At 46.2% G+C, this 17382-nt stretch overlaps 1 protein-coding gene across 1 annotated transcript in view; it reads left to right on the top strand.

The window, feature by feature from the left end:
* The window catches only part of ANXA2 (annexin A2), a 34778-nt gene extending 17617 nt beyond the window's left edge, over positions 1–17161 (top strand). Inside the window, exons 4-13 of the mRNA XM_053273022.1 lie at positions 2598–2692; positions 5739–5852; positions 8465–8555; positions 8935–9014; positions 11263–11322; positions 11511–11604; positions 13133–13228; positions 13500–13558; positions 15205–15327; positions 16756–17161. Of these exons, the coding sequence (XP_053128997.1) occupies positions 2598–2692; positions 5739–5852; positions 8465–8555; positions 8935–9014; positions 11263–11322; positions 11511–11604; positions 13133–13228; positions 13500–13558; positions 15205–15327; positions 16756–16815 (872 nt within the window). The 3' untranslated portion in view covers positions 16816–17161. The remainder of the gene's footprint in view (positions 1–2597; positions 2693–5738; positions 5853–8464; positions 8556–8934; positions 9015–11262; positions 11323–11510; positions 11605–13132; positions 13229–13499; positions 13559–15204; positions 15328–16755) is intronic.
* Positions 17162–17382: the final 221 nt, after the last annotated feature.

Raw genomic sequence — 17382 nt, 5'->3', positions numbered from 1 at the left:
ACCAAACATACTTGATCTCTCTCAAGTTTCAAAGAATCTTTCCCCCCCAACGAGGGAGTTAGTTTCCATACAGCTATGTTGCATGAAAGGGCCCAACCTACTATGCACACTGGCCAGTTCACCCAGGGCCAGCTGCAAAAACGACCTCACTGAAACTCTGGTAGCCTGGTGAACTCCCTTTTTCACAATCTTGGACTTTGGAAATCAGCATTTGCAGGACCGTGTGGGAAAAGTTACAGTTGGTGGAAGCCATGGTTGGTTGTTTGGGTTTTTTTTGTTTTGTGTTTGTGTTTACATTTTTTTATATCCCACTCTTCCTCCCAGGAGCCCAGAGCGGTGTACTACATACTTAGGTTTATCTTCACAACAACCCTGTGAAGTAGGTTAGGCTGAGAGAGAAGTGACTGGCCCAGAGTCACCCAGCAAGTCTCATGGCTGGCTGAATGGGGATTTGAACTCGGGTCTCCCCAGTCCTAGTCCAGCACTCTAACCACTACACCACGCTGGTGGTTGTTTGTTGAAAATACTTGCACTCTACTCCTCCAGTGCACTACTGCTCAGGGCAGTTTACAATTTTAATAAAATGGATACAGTCAAAAAACTTTTTCCTGTCTAGGGTGAGGGCTCCTGGGTGTGGCATGGTGCATGTTTTCTGTGGGGATGGATGGATGCAACAGAAACCACCTCTCTGCCAGGAGCTTGGCAACTGGAGAACTGATACTAGGACTCCAGGAGGGAGAGCGACAATAACCCTCTTCTTTGGAAACTTGTACTTGGGTTATTTAAATGCTGTGCTTTCTGTCCAGCCACAAAATCATTCTTGCTTTGTTCTCCAAGGCCCAGTAAGCCATGCACTCAGCAATAAAGCCAGTGCTTTATTGCTAAAGTGCTAACTTCAAATACACGCACACACGCCTGTCTCCAGGGAGACTAGTGTTCACAAAACTGATTGGAGTGTTGCAACATGAGAATGGAAAAGCCACAATGCCTGGACACTCCTTCCTTTTCATAAGAAAGTGTGACACACACACACACACACACACACACACACACACACACCCATTCTCCACTGAACAACTGGCGTCCGCCCCACCCATGTCTCGGTAGCTGTGACTCACCATCCTGCCCATGGTATCTTCTTGCCCTGAAATGCATGCGGGACGTTCCCCACAGAATGCCAGTGCCATGAATGAGCTGTCCTGTCTCTTTATCTCTGCAGACCTTGAACAGAAAAGCTCTCTGCTCTTGCTTGAGGAGCCTGGGTCTGTAGGGGGTTTCCAAAGCTGCCCCGCTCTTTCTGCTGCAAACTGTTGCTTAACTATTTTCAGATGCTAGCTAGAGTTGTGGGTTTGTTTGTTTTTTGGTCTGTATCCTGGAATTTTGTTGAAACGTGGTTGAAATGGAAAAGTTGTGTTTATGAATGGATGAAAGCCGGGTTTGCATATGTACTGTGGGCTCATTTCCACATGCATATATCTTTGTAAGTGTGTGTGGCCTTACAAGAGGACAGGCCTCTGCCCCAAGGGCTTACAATATAAAGAGGAAGAATATGTACTCATTTCAGTTCAGTGTTACATGGCTTTAGAGCAGAGCTGCTTAACTTCAGCCCTCTTGCAGATGTTGGCCTACAACTCCCACAATCCCTCGCTATTGTCCACTGTGGCTGGGGATTATGGGAGTTGTAGTCCAAAAACAGCTGGGGGGGGGTGCCTAAGCTGAGCAGGCCTGGTTTAGCTCAAGGGTAGACAACCTTGGCAACAAATTGCAGCTGGGGATGTTGGGAGTTGTAGTTTGGCAACAACTGGAGAGCCAATGTTTTCTACTCCTGGTTTAGAGCAAGCTACGCCATTAAGAAAGCTTTCATCTTTTTTATTCCTATTTGCGGGGTGGAGGGTCCTGATTGGGTTGCCATAGTACTCTGCCCCCTGCATCTCACCCCCCACAACTATTGTTACTTGGAGGCATTTTATACTCCCATCACTTACAGGCTTTATAGTCTGTTAAGACCCATGCCTATTGTAGTCTTTTGGGCCACTATATTGTGGTGGGTTCTCTTTGTATACTTGGTTGAACTCATTGAAGGTCCTTTCTAGACCTGCATAGTGGCCAGGATGCCTGCTATGGACTGAAGAGATGCAAATTCAGATCCGTGCTTGGCCATGAAACGTGCTGGGTAACCTTGGGCCACACACACACACACACTCTCTCTCTCTCTCTCTCCCTGACCTCCTTACAGCAGGGGCTGTCAGAAACCCCAGATATTGTTGGACTACATCTCCCATCATGGCCAGCCTCTGTGGCTGAAGGCTGGGAATGATGGGAGTTGTATTACAACAACATTTGGGGACCCCAAGCAATCCTGGATTGTTCTGAGGATAGAAGAAATGCCGTGGTGGGGTGAACGTGAATGGATGATATGAATGCATTTTTCCGCCAAAATGTCTGGATCCAATCCTGACCTGGTGTGATTCAGGAGCCCAGTCAGTACTAGGGCAGAGGCAGGAGATGCAGCATTGCTCACGTGCGCTTCATGTGCTCCCCGTCTGAGTGCAGGAGGCAACTTGCCAGTCATCTGCCAACAATCTCTCTCTTTGCAGGCGTGGATGAGGTGACCATTGTCAACATCTTGACAAACCGCAGCAATGAACAGCGGCAGGACATTGCTTTTGCCTACCAGAGGAGAACTAAGAAGGTACCGGGAGGGGCGGGGGGACTCTCTGTACAAATATTTATATCCTGCTTGTCAACAAAAGTTCCCAAAGAGGTTTACATAGATATAAATACAAAAATAAAATGGCTCCCTGTCCCCAAAGGGCTCACAATCTAAAAATCAAACACAAGATAGACACCGGCAACAGCCACTGGAGGGATGTTGTGCTGGGAATGGAGAGGGCCAGTTGCTCTCCCCCTGCTAAATAAAGAGACCCGCCACTTTTGAAAGGTGCCTCTTTGCTCAGTTAGCCCAGCCTACGGCAGGGCTGCACAGCTTTGGCCCGCCTACGGAAGCTGGACTACAACTCCCATCATCCCCGCCCACAGTGGCCAATAGCTGGGGATGATGGGAGTTGGAGTCCAGCATCTGTAGGAGGACCAAAGCTGTACAGCCCTGCTCTGTGGTCTTTGCATTGATCTTGTCAGGCATTCAGAATGAGATTTGATCCCAGTTTCTAACAGTGGCCAAGACAATGCTTCCAGGAATCCCACAAGCAGCAGCTGGTATTGGAGGTGTACTGCTTCTGAACATGGAGGTTCCATTTGGCTCTCTTGGTTAATAGGCCTTTGGTTATAAGCAATAAAGAACTTGACTGTGCATCGAGATCTCCTCCTCCTTTTTTTTTTTTTTAAAGCCATGCATGCTTTGTGGCCATTGCTACTTCCTGAGGCTAAACCCTACCCTATCCCTTCCCTACTTAGCTACCTATTTTTCTAAGACTCAAAAGCCCACAAACCTTGTAGCCTCTCCTTGCAGGGAAGATGCTTCAGCCTCCTGATCAGCAGTGGCTCATCCTAACAAGCCGTGTGTGTGTGTGTGTGTGTGTGTGTGTGTGTGTGTGTGTGTGTGTGTAGAGGGTCGGCCAAATGAGGTGCAGCTGCTGCTGGTTCCTGGCAGCTCCTCTTTCCCCAATCCCACCCTGGCCAGTGTTAATGTGAGCCAGGCTGCCTGCAGGCTGGCCATTTGTCAGGTAGAGCTGAGTGGGCTGAACTTTCACAGCTCTACCAGATGAATAGCCGGCCTGCAGGCAGCACAGCTTGTGTTAATACTGGCCAGGGTGGGATAGAGAGGAGCTGTCAGGAACCAGTGGCAGCTGTGCCTCAGTTGGGAACCCCCCTTCCCAGCTTGTTAGGACCAGCTGCTCCTGATCATTTTGGTTGTCCCTCTTTGTAGTACCCCTTTCTCTATTCTCCTCCTCCTCCTCATCCTCCATCCTTCACCAGTGCTGACTACCTAACACAGATAATAATCCTGCTTGGCACTTCTGTGTTGTCTGCCAAGCATTCAAAATGCTTCACGTACATCCTGTCGATAATCCTGACAACAGCCCTGTCTGGGAAATGGGTATTATTATTAACGTCATGCTGCAGATGGTGGGGCTGAGGTGGAGTTGATCGTGGCCTGAGCCTCAGGGGTATACTCGTGAGTCAAATGGGCCGTAACCCAAAATTTGGCTTTAAAAAAGCCAAATCTGGCAACAGAGGCCTGAGGCTGCTGTGTAAGACTTGAACTCAAGACTTCCTATCCCACGGTGGCTCACTCTTAGCCCTTTGCTGCATCGCCCCTGCTATTCTCAGAATCCTTCGGTGGCCAAAACTCTTAAAACAAGCAGATGGCAGAAACTATAAAGCAGAAGACCAAAGACCCTTCATTTCAATTCGGAGAGACCTGCTGCTAGTTAAGCAGATAGTTGCGCAAGAGCTGGGGGAGAAAGTTGGATCTTCCTGTTTAAATTACTGCCCGACATTAGCCTGCCAGGTTGATCCACAATGCCTGTTGATTTGCTCTTGGGGTCAGCTGACAGAATGCTCCGCAAGGCTGGGCCTGTAGCCCGGATGGCATTCCTGAAGCACTCGGCTTGGCCTGACCCAGCCGGAGCGGCACATCAGTGGTGCTGAAGGCCCCACTCCCTGGAGACTTGCGCATGCTTTGCAGCCCCGCTTCAGACCACACTTTTGATTCTGGCATGCCAATCTGTTTGCAAACGAGGATTAGTCAATTCAGGCATTGCACGAAACTGCAGTTAAGCTTCCTTATCTTTGGTTTGGCGTCTGATAAACCAAGAGAAAAAGTCCCTAAAATGCTGACATTTGTGAAAATGTTTCCCTACCACAGTTCTCACTTATGTTAGAGAGGCTTGGATGGGAGAACGTATCGTAGAATGCAAGATAGGCTTGATTGGCATTAGTCATTAGACCATAGCAAAGCAAAAACTGGTGAAAATGCACAGAGAACTTATTGTTAGATGCTGCTCATTGTAAATTCATGAAAAGAAATGCCAGTTGGATTTTTTCCCTTTTGGTCCTGGACTTCCAAATATCTACAGAGCATGGCCTCCTGCATTAAAGCAAGCCAAGCATCTGTAATCCAGGATCCATGAAGTTTGTTTCAGCTATGCATCTGTCACTGTTCTGCTGTTGGGCGTATTTGCTTATAGCTAAATGCCTTTACAATCATTGTCCTTCATTCCTTCCAATGGTCCGGATAAACCTTTCTCTTCAGATTCGATGTGTAGATGCCAAAAGACTCCAGGAAACCATGGAAAGTGTGACAGGAGCCTGTCCAATTCCACAATGGAAAAATATGAGTCAGTTGTAGAGAAACAGGAAGCTGATGCAGAAAATTGCTTTCCCTGGATGAGTTCCCTAAGGAAATTATTTCCAGTGGATTTTCTTGGAGACATTGTTTGAGGGGATAGCCAGGATTCTGAGTTTTTCAGACTGGATGTATGGAGAGCATCCTTTGACAATGCAGACTCAGCTGAGCTTATACATAACTGCGTAAATTCAGCTTTCAGGTTAACTTGCCACTACTTATTTTTGTAAGTTTCTATCCTGCCTTTTCCGGAAACTGACTCCAGGCAGCATGCAATAACGAAACAACAAAACATCAGCAGCTAAAAACTGTGCTAACAAGAGGCTACATTAGGAGAGCTTTGGGAGAACAAATGACAGAATTAGACGTGAGGGTCCAATTGTCTGGAGGCCAGTGACTACGAAGTATTCTGTCTCTCTCCTCTGTTTAGGAACTCCCTGCAGCTCTGAAGTCTGCTCTGTCTGGGCACCTGGAGACGGTGATCCTGGGTCTGATGAAGACAGCGCCTCAGTACGATGCTTCTGAACTGAAAGGGTCCATGAAGGTAAATGAGAGCTGGGAGATGGGACTCTCAGGTCTACGGCCCTTGGTCCATTGTTGGAAAGGAATGGCATTCCAGATACTTCCAAGTTCTGCTAGACACCCCTTACAGAACTTGGAACTTACAGAACTTGAACCTACAGAACTTGTAGGTGTTGGCTGCCCCTTGTCCACTTTTTCTGTTGGTACCACATTGCCTCTGTTTATCCCAATTTCGGCTTTTGCACCACAGGTGTTTTGTAGGAGCTATTCTAGAACACCATAGAGTTGCATAAAGACCAGCTGTTGCCTTCCAAAGTGAAATACGTTTTTCTGGTGTGGCCTGCAGGATCAGCTGCACATCTTGTTTCACTCCCTTCAGTCACACAACCCAGGCCAGACTCTGCTTGTTATGCTCCTAAACTCCATGTACGTTCTTCATTGTAAGTCTAGTAGAGGAGTGTGCAGTCCTTGCTATGTTTTTAATCTGTGCTGCCCTCTCCTGTCACAGATGTGTAATGCTGCTAAATGCCGTTATAGGAACATAGGAAGCTTCCATATACCGAGTCAGACCCTTGGTCTATCTAGCTCGGTATTGTCTACACAGACTGGCAGTGGCTTCTCCAAGGGTGTAGGCAGGAATCTCTCTCAGCCCTAACTTGGAGAAGCTGTGGGGGGGGGGGGCGGGGCGGGGGGGGGGATGGGATGGGACAGGACAGGACACATTTGAAACCTTCTGCTCTTCCCAGAGTGACAGTGTGAGTAATAGTAATAGTATCCTATTACTGAAGAGACCATCCCCCAAAGGGAATATCTTAGTGCTCACATGTAGTCACCCATCCAAATGCAAACCAAGTTGGACCCTGCTTAGCAAAGGGAGCAGTTCATGCTTGCTACCACAAAACCAATCCACCTAATGGTGCAGAGGGGAAGCAACCTGCCTAGGGAGCAGGGAGCTCTCTAGTCACAAAAGCAGGACGTATTAAGCTTGTTAATCTAAAACAAGATTAAGGCAGCACCACAGCCAATAACTTGTCTAGGGAGCAAGAGGTTGCTGATTTTAATCCTTGCTGGGACGTTTCCCAGACTATGGGAAACACTTCTGTCGGGCAGCAGCAATATAGGAAGATGCTGAAAGGCATCATCTCATACTGCGTGGGAGATGGCAATGGTCAACCCCTCCTGTACTCTACTAAAGACAACCACAGGGCTCTGTGGTCGCCAGGAATTGACTGGTTTAATTGTAAACTGCCCAGAGATGCAAGTTTTGGGTGGTATAAAAATGTTAGATAAATAAATAAAACACTGACTCGATGGCCCAATCAACCACAAAACTAGTTCTCCCACAAAATCTTGAGTCTTTTGTCTTTTTTTTTTATCCCCACTCTTTGAATTCTTTAAAAAAAAAAAAAAAAAAAGGTTAGAAAGAGGGGCCGATAAAGTAAGTCTTGTTAATGAAACATTCTGCCTAAAAATGTCCCAGTATCTTGTCAGCCCAAACTGCCTTATAAATAATGCCGGCTGGAAGTGGAACGGAACTGAAATTAATCGTCAGTTTCCACCCTTCGGCTGGGATCATTCTGGCTGAATTCTGCTTGGAAGGGTCATCAGAGGTCCCAAAGAGTTTAATTAACACCTGACACCTTTTCATGTGGATTACTAATTTTCTTATTGTATTAACAGCTTCATAATTGATTTACACTTTATACCGTTAATTCAACTTTAGTTCAAAGCTCTGCTTCTGTATTCAGTTTTATATGTTCACCATGCAGGGAAGACGAGCGATATAGGAACCTGCTGATTAAATCTTGACTTTGATCATAAAACCAGACTTTGAAATACATATTTTATAATATCTGTCCCTTGAACTCATTCAGCTTGTTCAAAATGTATGAAATCTGAATGTTAGTCTGTCATGCAAAATATAATTTTTGTTCTTCAGGATTAGCAGGGATAATAAGTTAGGCACCTATTTTTAAGGGTCTGCACAGTATTGATTTCTACTTCTGTAAAACACCTTCTGAATGTAGTGTGTGCATTGCACTCATTTCAAAGTAAAAATATTTAATTTTAGTTCCAACTGTCCTTTGCAAAGAGCAGGGGCATAGCTAGGGGAGAGGGGGCCCATGTTTGCCCTTCTCCCTGGCAGCCCCTTGGAATGAGGGAGATAATGAAGAAAATAGGGAGGGGTGGAGCTGGGGGGCCCTCAGGAGCTGGGGGCCCCTGGGTGCTTTGAATCCATCTATTCAAATATAGCTCCACCCTTGGCAAAGAGAAACTGAGGCTGCATTTTGGTTTATTCCAAGAGATAGGTTTCCCTAGAATTCTTGTCCAGAATCTATTCTCAGTACCAGAGCTTAGCTCTGTTTATATAAAATGCAAGTTCTCTGGGTGGTTTACAAGAACCTGAACCTCTAGTACCTGAAAAGTGGCATCTCCATTTCTCTCTTTCTCACCAGTCACCTTTTGTAAGATACTGCTGCTTCTCTACATAGGGACTTTTTCACTGATCTTTTAAAAATACATTTTTAAACATTTTCAAGCTATACCTGGATGACATTAAAAAAAACAAACCAAACTGGGCAGTAGCAACAAACTTGTTCATATACAAATTAAATCCATTTGCTTGCGTTTCAGGGTCTGGGAACGGACGAAGACACGCTCATCGAGATCATCTGTTCACGTACAAACCAGGAGCTTGCCTTAATCAATAAGGTTTACAAAGAAAGTAAGTTTGTATGAAGATAGGAAGCTGCCATCTACGGAGTCAGGCCATTGGTCCTCCTAGAATCTGTCCCGATGCACTCTACTCTGACTAGCAGCAGCTTTCCAAGGTCTTGGGCAGAGAACGGGCTTCCCTAGCTCTCCTACCTATGATCCTGAGTCATTGGTCTAACCAAAGGGTTCCCAGCTTTGCATCCCCAGATACTGTTGGACTGCAGCTCCCATCATCCTCACTCACAATGGTTCATTGTGGCTGGGGATGGTGGGAGTTGTGATCCAACAGCATGAGGGGACCGAAGGTTGGGAACCCCTGACGAAACCCAAAAAGGCTGTTTTCTCATTCCTATGGTATTCTTTTTCTTTTTTCTCCCCCCCCCCCCCAGTGTACAAGACTGAGCTGGAAAAAGACATCATCTCCGACACATCTGGCGACTTCCGCAAGCTGATGGTTGCTCTAGCCAAGGTATGAGTCTCGTGATCTGGCAGTTGCTTCCTATGCTTATTTTAACTTCAAATCGCTGAGTTGTATGATCACAAGCCAACCAAAAAGCAAGGAGATTGTGAGCCAATTGGAGGCCAGTGCCAAAACGAGTCAAAGGGGAAAACAGCCCCCCCCCCCCGGCACTCAGAACAGTCCGAGCTTGTTCCATCGGAACAGCCGGCTCGACCAGTGGAACGTTCTGGGGATTTGCATCCTGTTCTGAGCTCAGAACAGAGCTCAAATCTCTTTCTGTGCACACCCCTAGGGATGAATTGGATCAGGACGATGGTGCTGGAGGGACAACTTATTCCCAATTCACTTTGCCAGTGTAGATTGTGTCCTCCTCTTCCCAAAAGCTACTATTTGCTTTGCTGAGGAAAACTCACAGATATTGCTTTAAAAAAGAAATTAAAAGAGGCTTGAGGGACCTGATTATGAATCTCCAAAGTATCACCTAGTTTGATCTTGATTCTTCACTTCAGTTCAGTTGAGCAGATCCCTCCCATGAAAAGCAGTCATTTTTATTAGTGACCTCTCATGATAGATAGCATCTGAATTTTTCCTTTTGGCTACTTCTGTGCAATCTTTTTGCATAGAACTGGTGTAGTTGCTTTTTGGGGGGAGGGCGGGGTGCCATAGAGAATGAGAGACAGATGGGCTGTTTTCAAGGGAAGCCTCCTGGTTCTATGAGTTCAAGTGATGCAAACTGCACAATATTGCCCCCTGGAGACCATTTATAAACATCGCAAGCATTAGCAATAGCACTTACATTTATATACCGCTCTATAGCCGGAGCTCTCTAAGCGGTTTACAATGATTTAGCATATTGCTCCCAACATTCTGGGTACTCATTTTACCGACCTCGGAAGGATGGAAGGCTGAGTCAACCTTGAGCCCCTGGTCAGGATCGAACTTGTAACCTTCTGGTTACAGGGCGGCAGTTTTACCACCACATGGTGGTATAAGAACAGCCCTGCTGGATCATGCCCAAGGAAGCCCATCTAGTCCAGCATCCTGTTTCACACAGTGGTCCACCAGATGCCACGGGAAGCCACAGGCAGAAGTTGAGGGCATGCCCTCTCTCCTGCTGTTTCTCCCCTGCAACTTGTACTCAGAGGCATCCTAGTAGTAGGATGTCCTAGTAGAGGTCTATAGTAGACCTCTTCTCCAGGAAGTTATCCAAACCCCTCTTCAAGCCATCCAGGTTGTTGGCTGTCACCACATCTTGTGGCAGAGAATTCCACAAGTGGATTATGCGTTCTGTGAAAAAGTACTTCTGTTTGTTGGTCCTAGATTTCCCGGCAATCAATTTCATGGGGTGACCCCTGGTTCTAGTGTTATGGGAGAGGGAGAAGAATTTCTCTCTAGCCACTTTCTCCACACCATGCATGATATATCATGTCTCCCCGCAGTTGTCTTTTTTCTAAACTAAAAAGCCCCAGGTGTTGTAGCCTTGCCTCATAAGGAAGGTGCTCCAGGCCCCTGATCATCTTGGTTGCCCTCTTCTGCACCTTTCCCAGTTCTACAATGTCCTTTTTTTGATGTGGTGACCAGAATTGTACGTGGTACTCCAGTGTGGTCGCACCATAGTTTTGTATAAGGGCATTATAATATTAGCAGTTTTATTTTCAATCTCCTTCCTAATGATGAATTGTCCTTTTTCACAGCTGCCGCACATTGATTTAAGCTAACCGAAGCAGGGTAGAGAGAGCTTGCATCCAAGAGTGGATGCACCAGTCTGTATATTAACCCAGCTAACAACCGCTGAAAGCCATTTATTTGTGCATTTGAAAACTTGTATCAAAGAGGCTCTTGAAGGGGCTTACCAAAGTCTGTCAAAGTAAAATCACAAAGCCGGTCTTCATCACTTCACATCCTTGAATGCTGGCATTGTGACTGTGGATGATGGGAGTTGTAGTCCAGCATCTGGGCACCCAAATTTGAGAACCCCGGTGGCAAGTGTTCCCTTGTTGGCAGTTGCTAGGTAGAAGCTGAGAATCTCCAAGCTAAGGGATCAGGAGTGAGCAGCAAGTGGAAGTTGCTCAGTTCTTAATGGAGGATCGATGCTGCACACTTTCTCTCAGTCTGTGCTCAGTGCATAAAATGGGAATAGTTGTAACTAAGCTCAGATCTGACTAAGATCTCGCAAAGCCCTTTGCATGTTAAAAGGTCCATGAAGTGTTGTGCCTGGCACTCAAACTTACTTGATATTTCTGTTCTTCTTTAAAAGGGCAGAAGATGCGAGGATGCTTCGGTGGTTAATTATGAGCTGATTGACCAAGATGCCAGGGTAAGTGACGCTGAATATCTATAATCTGCATCCATCTTAGATTGGCCTGGGTGTCTGCTAAATTTTGCTTTTCTTCTCTACTCATACAAAGTGTTGACTGTCCTATCATAACTATTGCTTTAAACTGAACATACAAAACTCTGCATCCTTATTTGGTGAGTGATGCTCCTTTTTCATTCCAACCACAGGATCTGTATGATGCTGGTGTGAAGAGGAAGGGAACGGATGTTCCCAAATGGATCAACATCATGACGGAAAGGAGCATTCCCCATCTTCAGAAAGGTAGCGCGAAACAGTCTGGTGTAGTCCTAGGCCACTGCCAAGTATATGTTAAGAAAGCAGCTGCATGGGCAGGGGTCAGTCAAATGGGTCTTTCTCATGCAATCCCCTTCCACCTATGACGGGATGAGAGAGAACCACGTGATTGGGGATGGGGCTGAAGCTCGGTGGTAGAGCATCTGCTTTGCATGCAGAAGGTCCCAGGTTCAACCCCCAGCATCACCAGGTAGGGGTGGGCAAGACTGCTACCTGAAACCTTGGAGAGCTGCTGCCAGTCAGTGGAGACAATCCTGGGCTGGACGGATCAGTGGCCTGACTCAGTAGACAGCAGCTTCCCATGACCCACTCTCACTTGATTGCAAATTGGCTTATGGACCATGGAGAAAATTGTTTTCTCAAATGGTTGCCTGATAACTAAGGTGATGGTTGATATTATTAATTTGTAGAGCACCCAACATATCTGAGTTTGGTCCAGAAGTTAAAACACAGCATGGTCCAGGCATATAAACCAAGAGTTAAAGACTCCTTAAGGAGGAAAGTAAAAGAGAGGAGGGTCAGTACTAGGGATATGTTAGGGTGGAGAGGCAGTGTCTCTTATGGAAGGGCCTTGAAGTAAAAATCAGAGAAGAGTACCTAGGAAGCAGCTGTCTACTGAGTCAGGCTTTTGGTCCACCTAGTTCAATATTGTCTGTGCTGACTGGCAGCCGCTCTGCAGGGTTCCAGACAGAGGCATTTCCCAGCCCTACCTGGGGATTCCAGGGACTGAACCTGGGAACTCCTGTGTATGAAGCAACTGCCCTCATATCCATCCCAGACTGATAGCACCTGGTATTCCTAGGTGTTCTCCCACCCAAGTTCTAACCAAGCCTGACCCTGCTTAGCCGCCGAGATCAGACGGGTGTGTTCAGGGTCGCATGGCCGTAGTCTTCCTATGACTACGCCAACAAGAACAGAGGCTGTAAAGGAGCTGGAGATCTGGTGTCAGGACAGCTTGCTTGTTTTCCTGGACACATGAGAGATAAGAAGCTGCCTTCTACCGAGTCAGACCCTTGGTCCATCTAGGTCAGTGTTGTCCACACAGACTGGCAGCGGCTTCTCCAGGATGGCTGCCAAGAGTCTCTTTCAGCCGTACCTGGGAGGAACCTTGGAACTTGCTGCATGCAGATCCTCTTCCCAGAGTGACCCCATCCCCTAAGGCAGTTCTGCTCAACTTAGACCCCCACACCAGCTGTTTTGGACTACAACTCCCATAATCCCCAGCCAAAGTGGCCAGTAGCCGGCGATTATGGGATTTGTAGGCCAGCATCTGCAGGAAGGCTGAAGCTGAGCAGCCCTGCCCTAAGGGGAATATTTCACAGTGCTCACACACATAGTCTCCCATTCAAATGCAAACCAGGGTGGACCCGGCTTGGCAACTCCTGCTTGCTACCACAAGACCACAGTCTGTAGCAGTGTCTGCTGTATTTACATGTTATCCTGCCTTTTGCCTAAGCTCACTAGCTGCTCTGTGTTTGCCTCCTATCCTTGATAGTGTTTGAGAGGTACAAGAGTTACAGCCCTTACGATATGCTGGAGAGCATCAAGAAGGAAGTCAAAGGGGACCTTGAGATTGCCTTCCTCAATCTTGGTAAGTACATGTACAGATGTAGCCTAGCTGACTGACTAACGTTGGGGGTGAATGGGTTAAAGGGAGTCTGGAGGAGGAGGAGAAGAAAACAGGGTTGTGTCTGCAACTTCTGTTTCTTTCCGGGGCAAGAACGCGCAAACGGTACTCCCCAGCCACGTCCCTGGTCGTGTCTGACGTCCGATGCAGGAGATGTGGCTAGAGGGGCCGCTGGTGGTGGGCTGCCTCTGCTCCTGATTTCTCTCTCTCAATCTCTCTCTCTCTCTCTCCCCAGTCCAGTGCATCCAGAACAAGCAGCTCTACTTTGCTGACCGACTATACGACTCAATGAAGGTAGAGTAACTGTCTTTGAAGACTGCCTTACACTTGGGCAGCATGGCCTTAAATCTTATAAGTCAATATCAGAAAGCAGGCTAGGGGCAGAGTTAGAACAGCTCTGATGGATCAGGCCCAAGAAGGCCCACCTTGTCCAGCATCTTCACACAGTGGCCCACCAGATGCCACTGAGAGCCTACAGGCAGGAGTTGAGGGCCTGCCCTCCCTCCTGCTGTGACTGCCCTGCAACTGGGATTGAGAGGCATCCCAGTTCCCTGGGATTAGTCTCTCTTGAGTAAACCCCACTGAAATGGCAGAGTCAGAGCTTTCTCCTATAGTCCTCTTATTTACTTCCATGGGGCTTTTGCAGGAGGCACCCCCAGAGGGCTGTGTTCTACTTCCTTGCACTAAATGTTCCTCTTTCTGTTGTACTCACACTCCTGCTTAATTGGTTATTGGCTCTTATTAAACTGGAGGCTCTCCAGAGCTGGCTAGATGCTCCTAATAATTGTCCCTGGCTGACATTCTGCTGTGTGTTAAAGGACAGAATGGGTTGGAAAAGGCACGTTCTTAACCAGATGCGCCCCAGCAGAGCTGGATTGGGGCCATCTTCTGTAAGGTTAGGAGCTTTATAGGTTGTGCAAATATTAGGGTTGTAAGCTTCAGCGAGTTTAATCTATATATTAATCAACGGAAGCTTTCAGTGTCCGTCCTCTATCTTAGTTGGCAAGGACAATTTTTAATCAGTGGAGCCCAGAGCCATGTGAAGTGTTGGAGTATTTCTTTGGGGAACTTAGGATAAAATATTAGAAGGCTTTTCCTTCTAACAGGAAGTGGTGGGTGGGTTTGTGTTTTTGTTAAACTGCAAGTTATTTCTTACTTCCTTCAGTATCTCAAAAAGAAAACTCTCATTATTATCACCTATAAATCCCTTAAGGGCTTGGGTCCAGGCTGTTCAAGAGAGCGTCTCCTTTGTCATGGACCCTGTTGCAATCTTCTGGAGAGATCAGGTTACGGTTGTCACCAGCTCGTCTGGTGGCAACTCGGGACCGGGCTTTCTCTGTGGCTGCCCCAGGGCTTTGGAATATGCTCCCTGCTGAAATAAGAGCATCCCCTTCTCTGTTTTCAGGAAGAACCTCAAGACTCTCCTGTTCTCACAAGCTTTTACTTAGAATTAATTCTAACAATTTTAATTTGTTTTATACTATTTTTTTATTGTTTCATGTATTTTAATCTGATTTTTAGTATCTTAAATTTTGTATACCGCCTAGAGATGTACATATCGGGTGGTATAAACATATGATTAAATAAATTATTGGCTGACATAAGGAAAATTACTAATATAATACAAATATTTATATACCACTTTTCAACAAACATTTCCAAAGCAGTTTTATCCAGAGAAATAAAGTAGATAAAACTACTCAAAGTAGTGCCATTGAAATTAAAAGGACATACAGGGCAATGCCATTATATTTATTAGCAGACATCCAGATGGGAGAGGATTGGCCCTTTTCAACAATCCGCTCTTCCTTCTGCAGCATCCTATGGCCCCCCCTCCAAAAAAAAATGTCCCTGAGATTTTGGGGAACATTGCAGATGTTTTAAGTGTAACACTTCAAGCATTCAGACAACTAAATGTAAATCTCAAAAATAATTTCCAGGGCAAAGGAACAAAAGACAAGATCTTGATCAGGATCATGGTCTCCCGCTCTGAGGTGGACATGCTAAAAATTAAGAGTGAATTCAAGAGGAAATATGGAAAGTCCCTTTATTACTTCATTCAGGTGAGTGAAGGGGAAGTCAGTGGGTGGTGGTAAAGGACATGCATTGGAGATCCCGGGACAATCCCTGGCATACAGTCCTCCGATTGTAGGGCTGAGGGATCTGCCACCTGTATATAGACAATATATTGTCTACATTGTAGACAATATAGAGTTTTGTGGACCAGTGTTTTGACAGCACAAGGCAGCTTATATGCTCCCAGAAGCTGCTGATGAAGGCTCTCTAAAGGTTTCGGAAGTGTCCTCCTTTTGTTGCCTGTGGGCTCCCGATCTCTATCACACTGAATAAGGTCATTCACACAATCCAAAATTGTGTTGTGCCCGAGTTTGGGAGCTGTTTTTGATGGTGTGAATGACCTCAGTATCTCCCTCCCAGTCACTTGACTCCGGATGCTTACTCTCTTATGTCCGCAGAGCACTTTAGGAATCTGAAATTGGGGTCTGATAGGCCTCAGTTAAGAATCAGATTTGAAAAGCAACAAAAACGTTGTCCGTCTTTGCATAAAAATATGAAATTGTGCTAGAGATCATTTTTATACTAAAGGAATGCAACTATAGTAAAGGTGGGATCTGTAGTGACTCCACTGTGTTAATTCCTACACAGTCCCACAGACTTCTGGTACTCCATGCATTTTTTAAAAAAATTGAAGTCCGGATCTAGGATTGAACAGAAATGCCACCTCCCCCCCCCCCCCCCACACACATTTTGACCTATTCAACCTCAACTTTACCCAAAGCCTCCATAGACGTGGATACTCAATCATTAATATATTAATTGGTGCCTCAGCAAAACAGTCACTGTGGGGTTGAGCACAAGAGCTACTAACCTGATGTCACAGGATAAGATAAGCAAGGATAATAATTACACTGCACCACAAGATGGTATAATTTTCACCATGCACGGGGTCACTGAGACCCCAGCACCTTGGATGTGTGCAGTGCAGTGCACTCCACACACTTGGAGGTGATAACTAGTATCCTTGCATTTAAACACACCACAGAGAGGGCAAGAGAGAGAGACTGAAAATGACTGAACAGTTGACCCCTATACTATATGGGTATACATAGTGTATGAGAGTCACCTAATGGCACAGCGGGGAAACACTTGACTAACAAGCAGAAGGTTGCCGGTTCGAATCCCTGCTGGTACTATATCGGGCAGCAGCAATACAGGAAGATGCTGAAAGGCATCTCATACTGCGTGGGAGGAGGCCATGGTCAACCCCTCCTATATTCTACCAAAAGAAAACCACGGGGCTCTGTGGGCGCCAGGAGTCGAAATCGACTTGACGGCACACTTTACCTTTATAGTGTATGAAGTGGTTTTATGGCTTTCCATTTTTTTAAACTTTTACTTTCTTACACATTTGGGATCATCCTAAACCTCCAAAAGTTTAATCTGCATTCTCTTTCTTTTTGGTCTCCTTGCAGCAAGACACAAAGGGAGATTACCAGAGGGCGCTGCTGAACCTGTGCGGAGGAGAAGACTGAAGACTGTGATGGGGGATAAACCTTCCTTGCCCAGCAATATGCTTCTTCCCTGCTTTTTCTCCTCCTCCAGAACTAGATCCATTGACACAATAGCCTTGCTAACTCTAACTTCTGTATCCGGTCCTTGCAAGACTGATACGATTGGTTGCTTCCATATAGCTCCCCTACCTTGGCTCTTTGTTGCCTGGCTTTTACCCAAGTGGCTAATTCCGCAGATGTAATAAGGCCAAAGAGGTTAACATTCCAAAAAGAGAGAGGCAAACTTGTGTCTGGCATGAATTCTGCCTCGGTGTGTTCTGTTCCTGGTGATACTGCAAATAAAATGGAATTTTTACTTGTAAGAAAATGAGACGTGTCCTTGTGCCTTTCTTAGGATCTGAGGTGGCATCTCTGCTTCCTCTGTATGACACCAATCTCTTTACTGGGTTCATAACTTGATTCTTTAGAATTTTCCCCACCTCTTTAATTCTGCACTTAGGGGGACTCTTAGGGTCTCCCATCCAAAGAACTGCTCAGGTCTACATGGGTGTGACCACAGTAGCTCCACTTCAGACTTGGTGCTTGAGC

The sequence above is a fragment of the Hemicordylus capensis genome, chromosome 10, assembly GCF_027244095.1.
Source record: "Hemicordylus capensis ecotype Gifberg chromosome 10, rHemCap1.1.pri, whole genome shotgun sequence".
In the NCBI taxonomy this organism is placed as follows: Eukaryota; Metazoa; Chordata; class Lepidosauria; order Squamata; family Cordylidae; genus Hemicordylus; species Hemicordylus capensis.
Note: the sequence above shows the minus strand (reverse complement) of the source record. Positions and strands in the feature narration are given on the sequence as shown.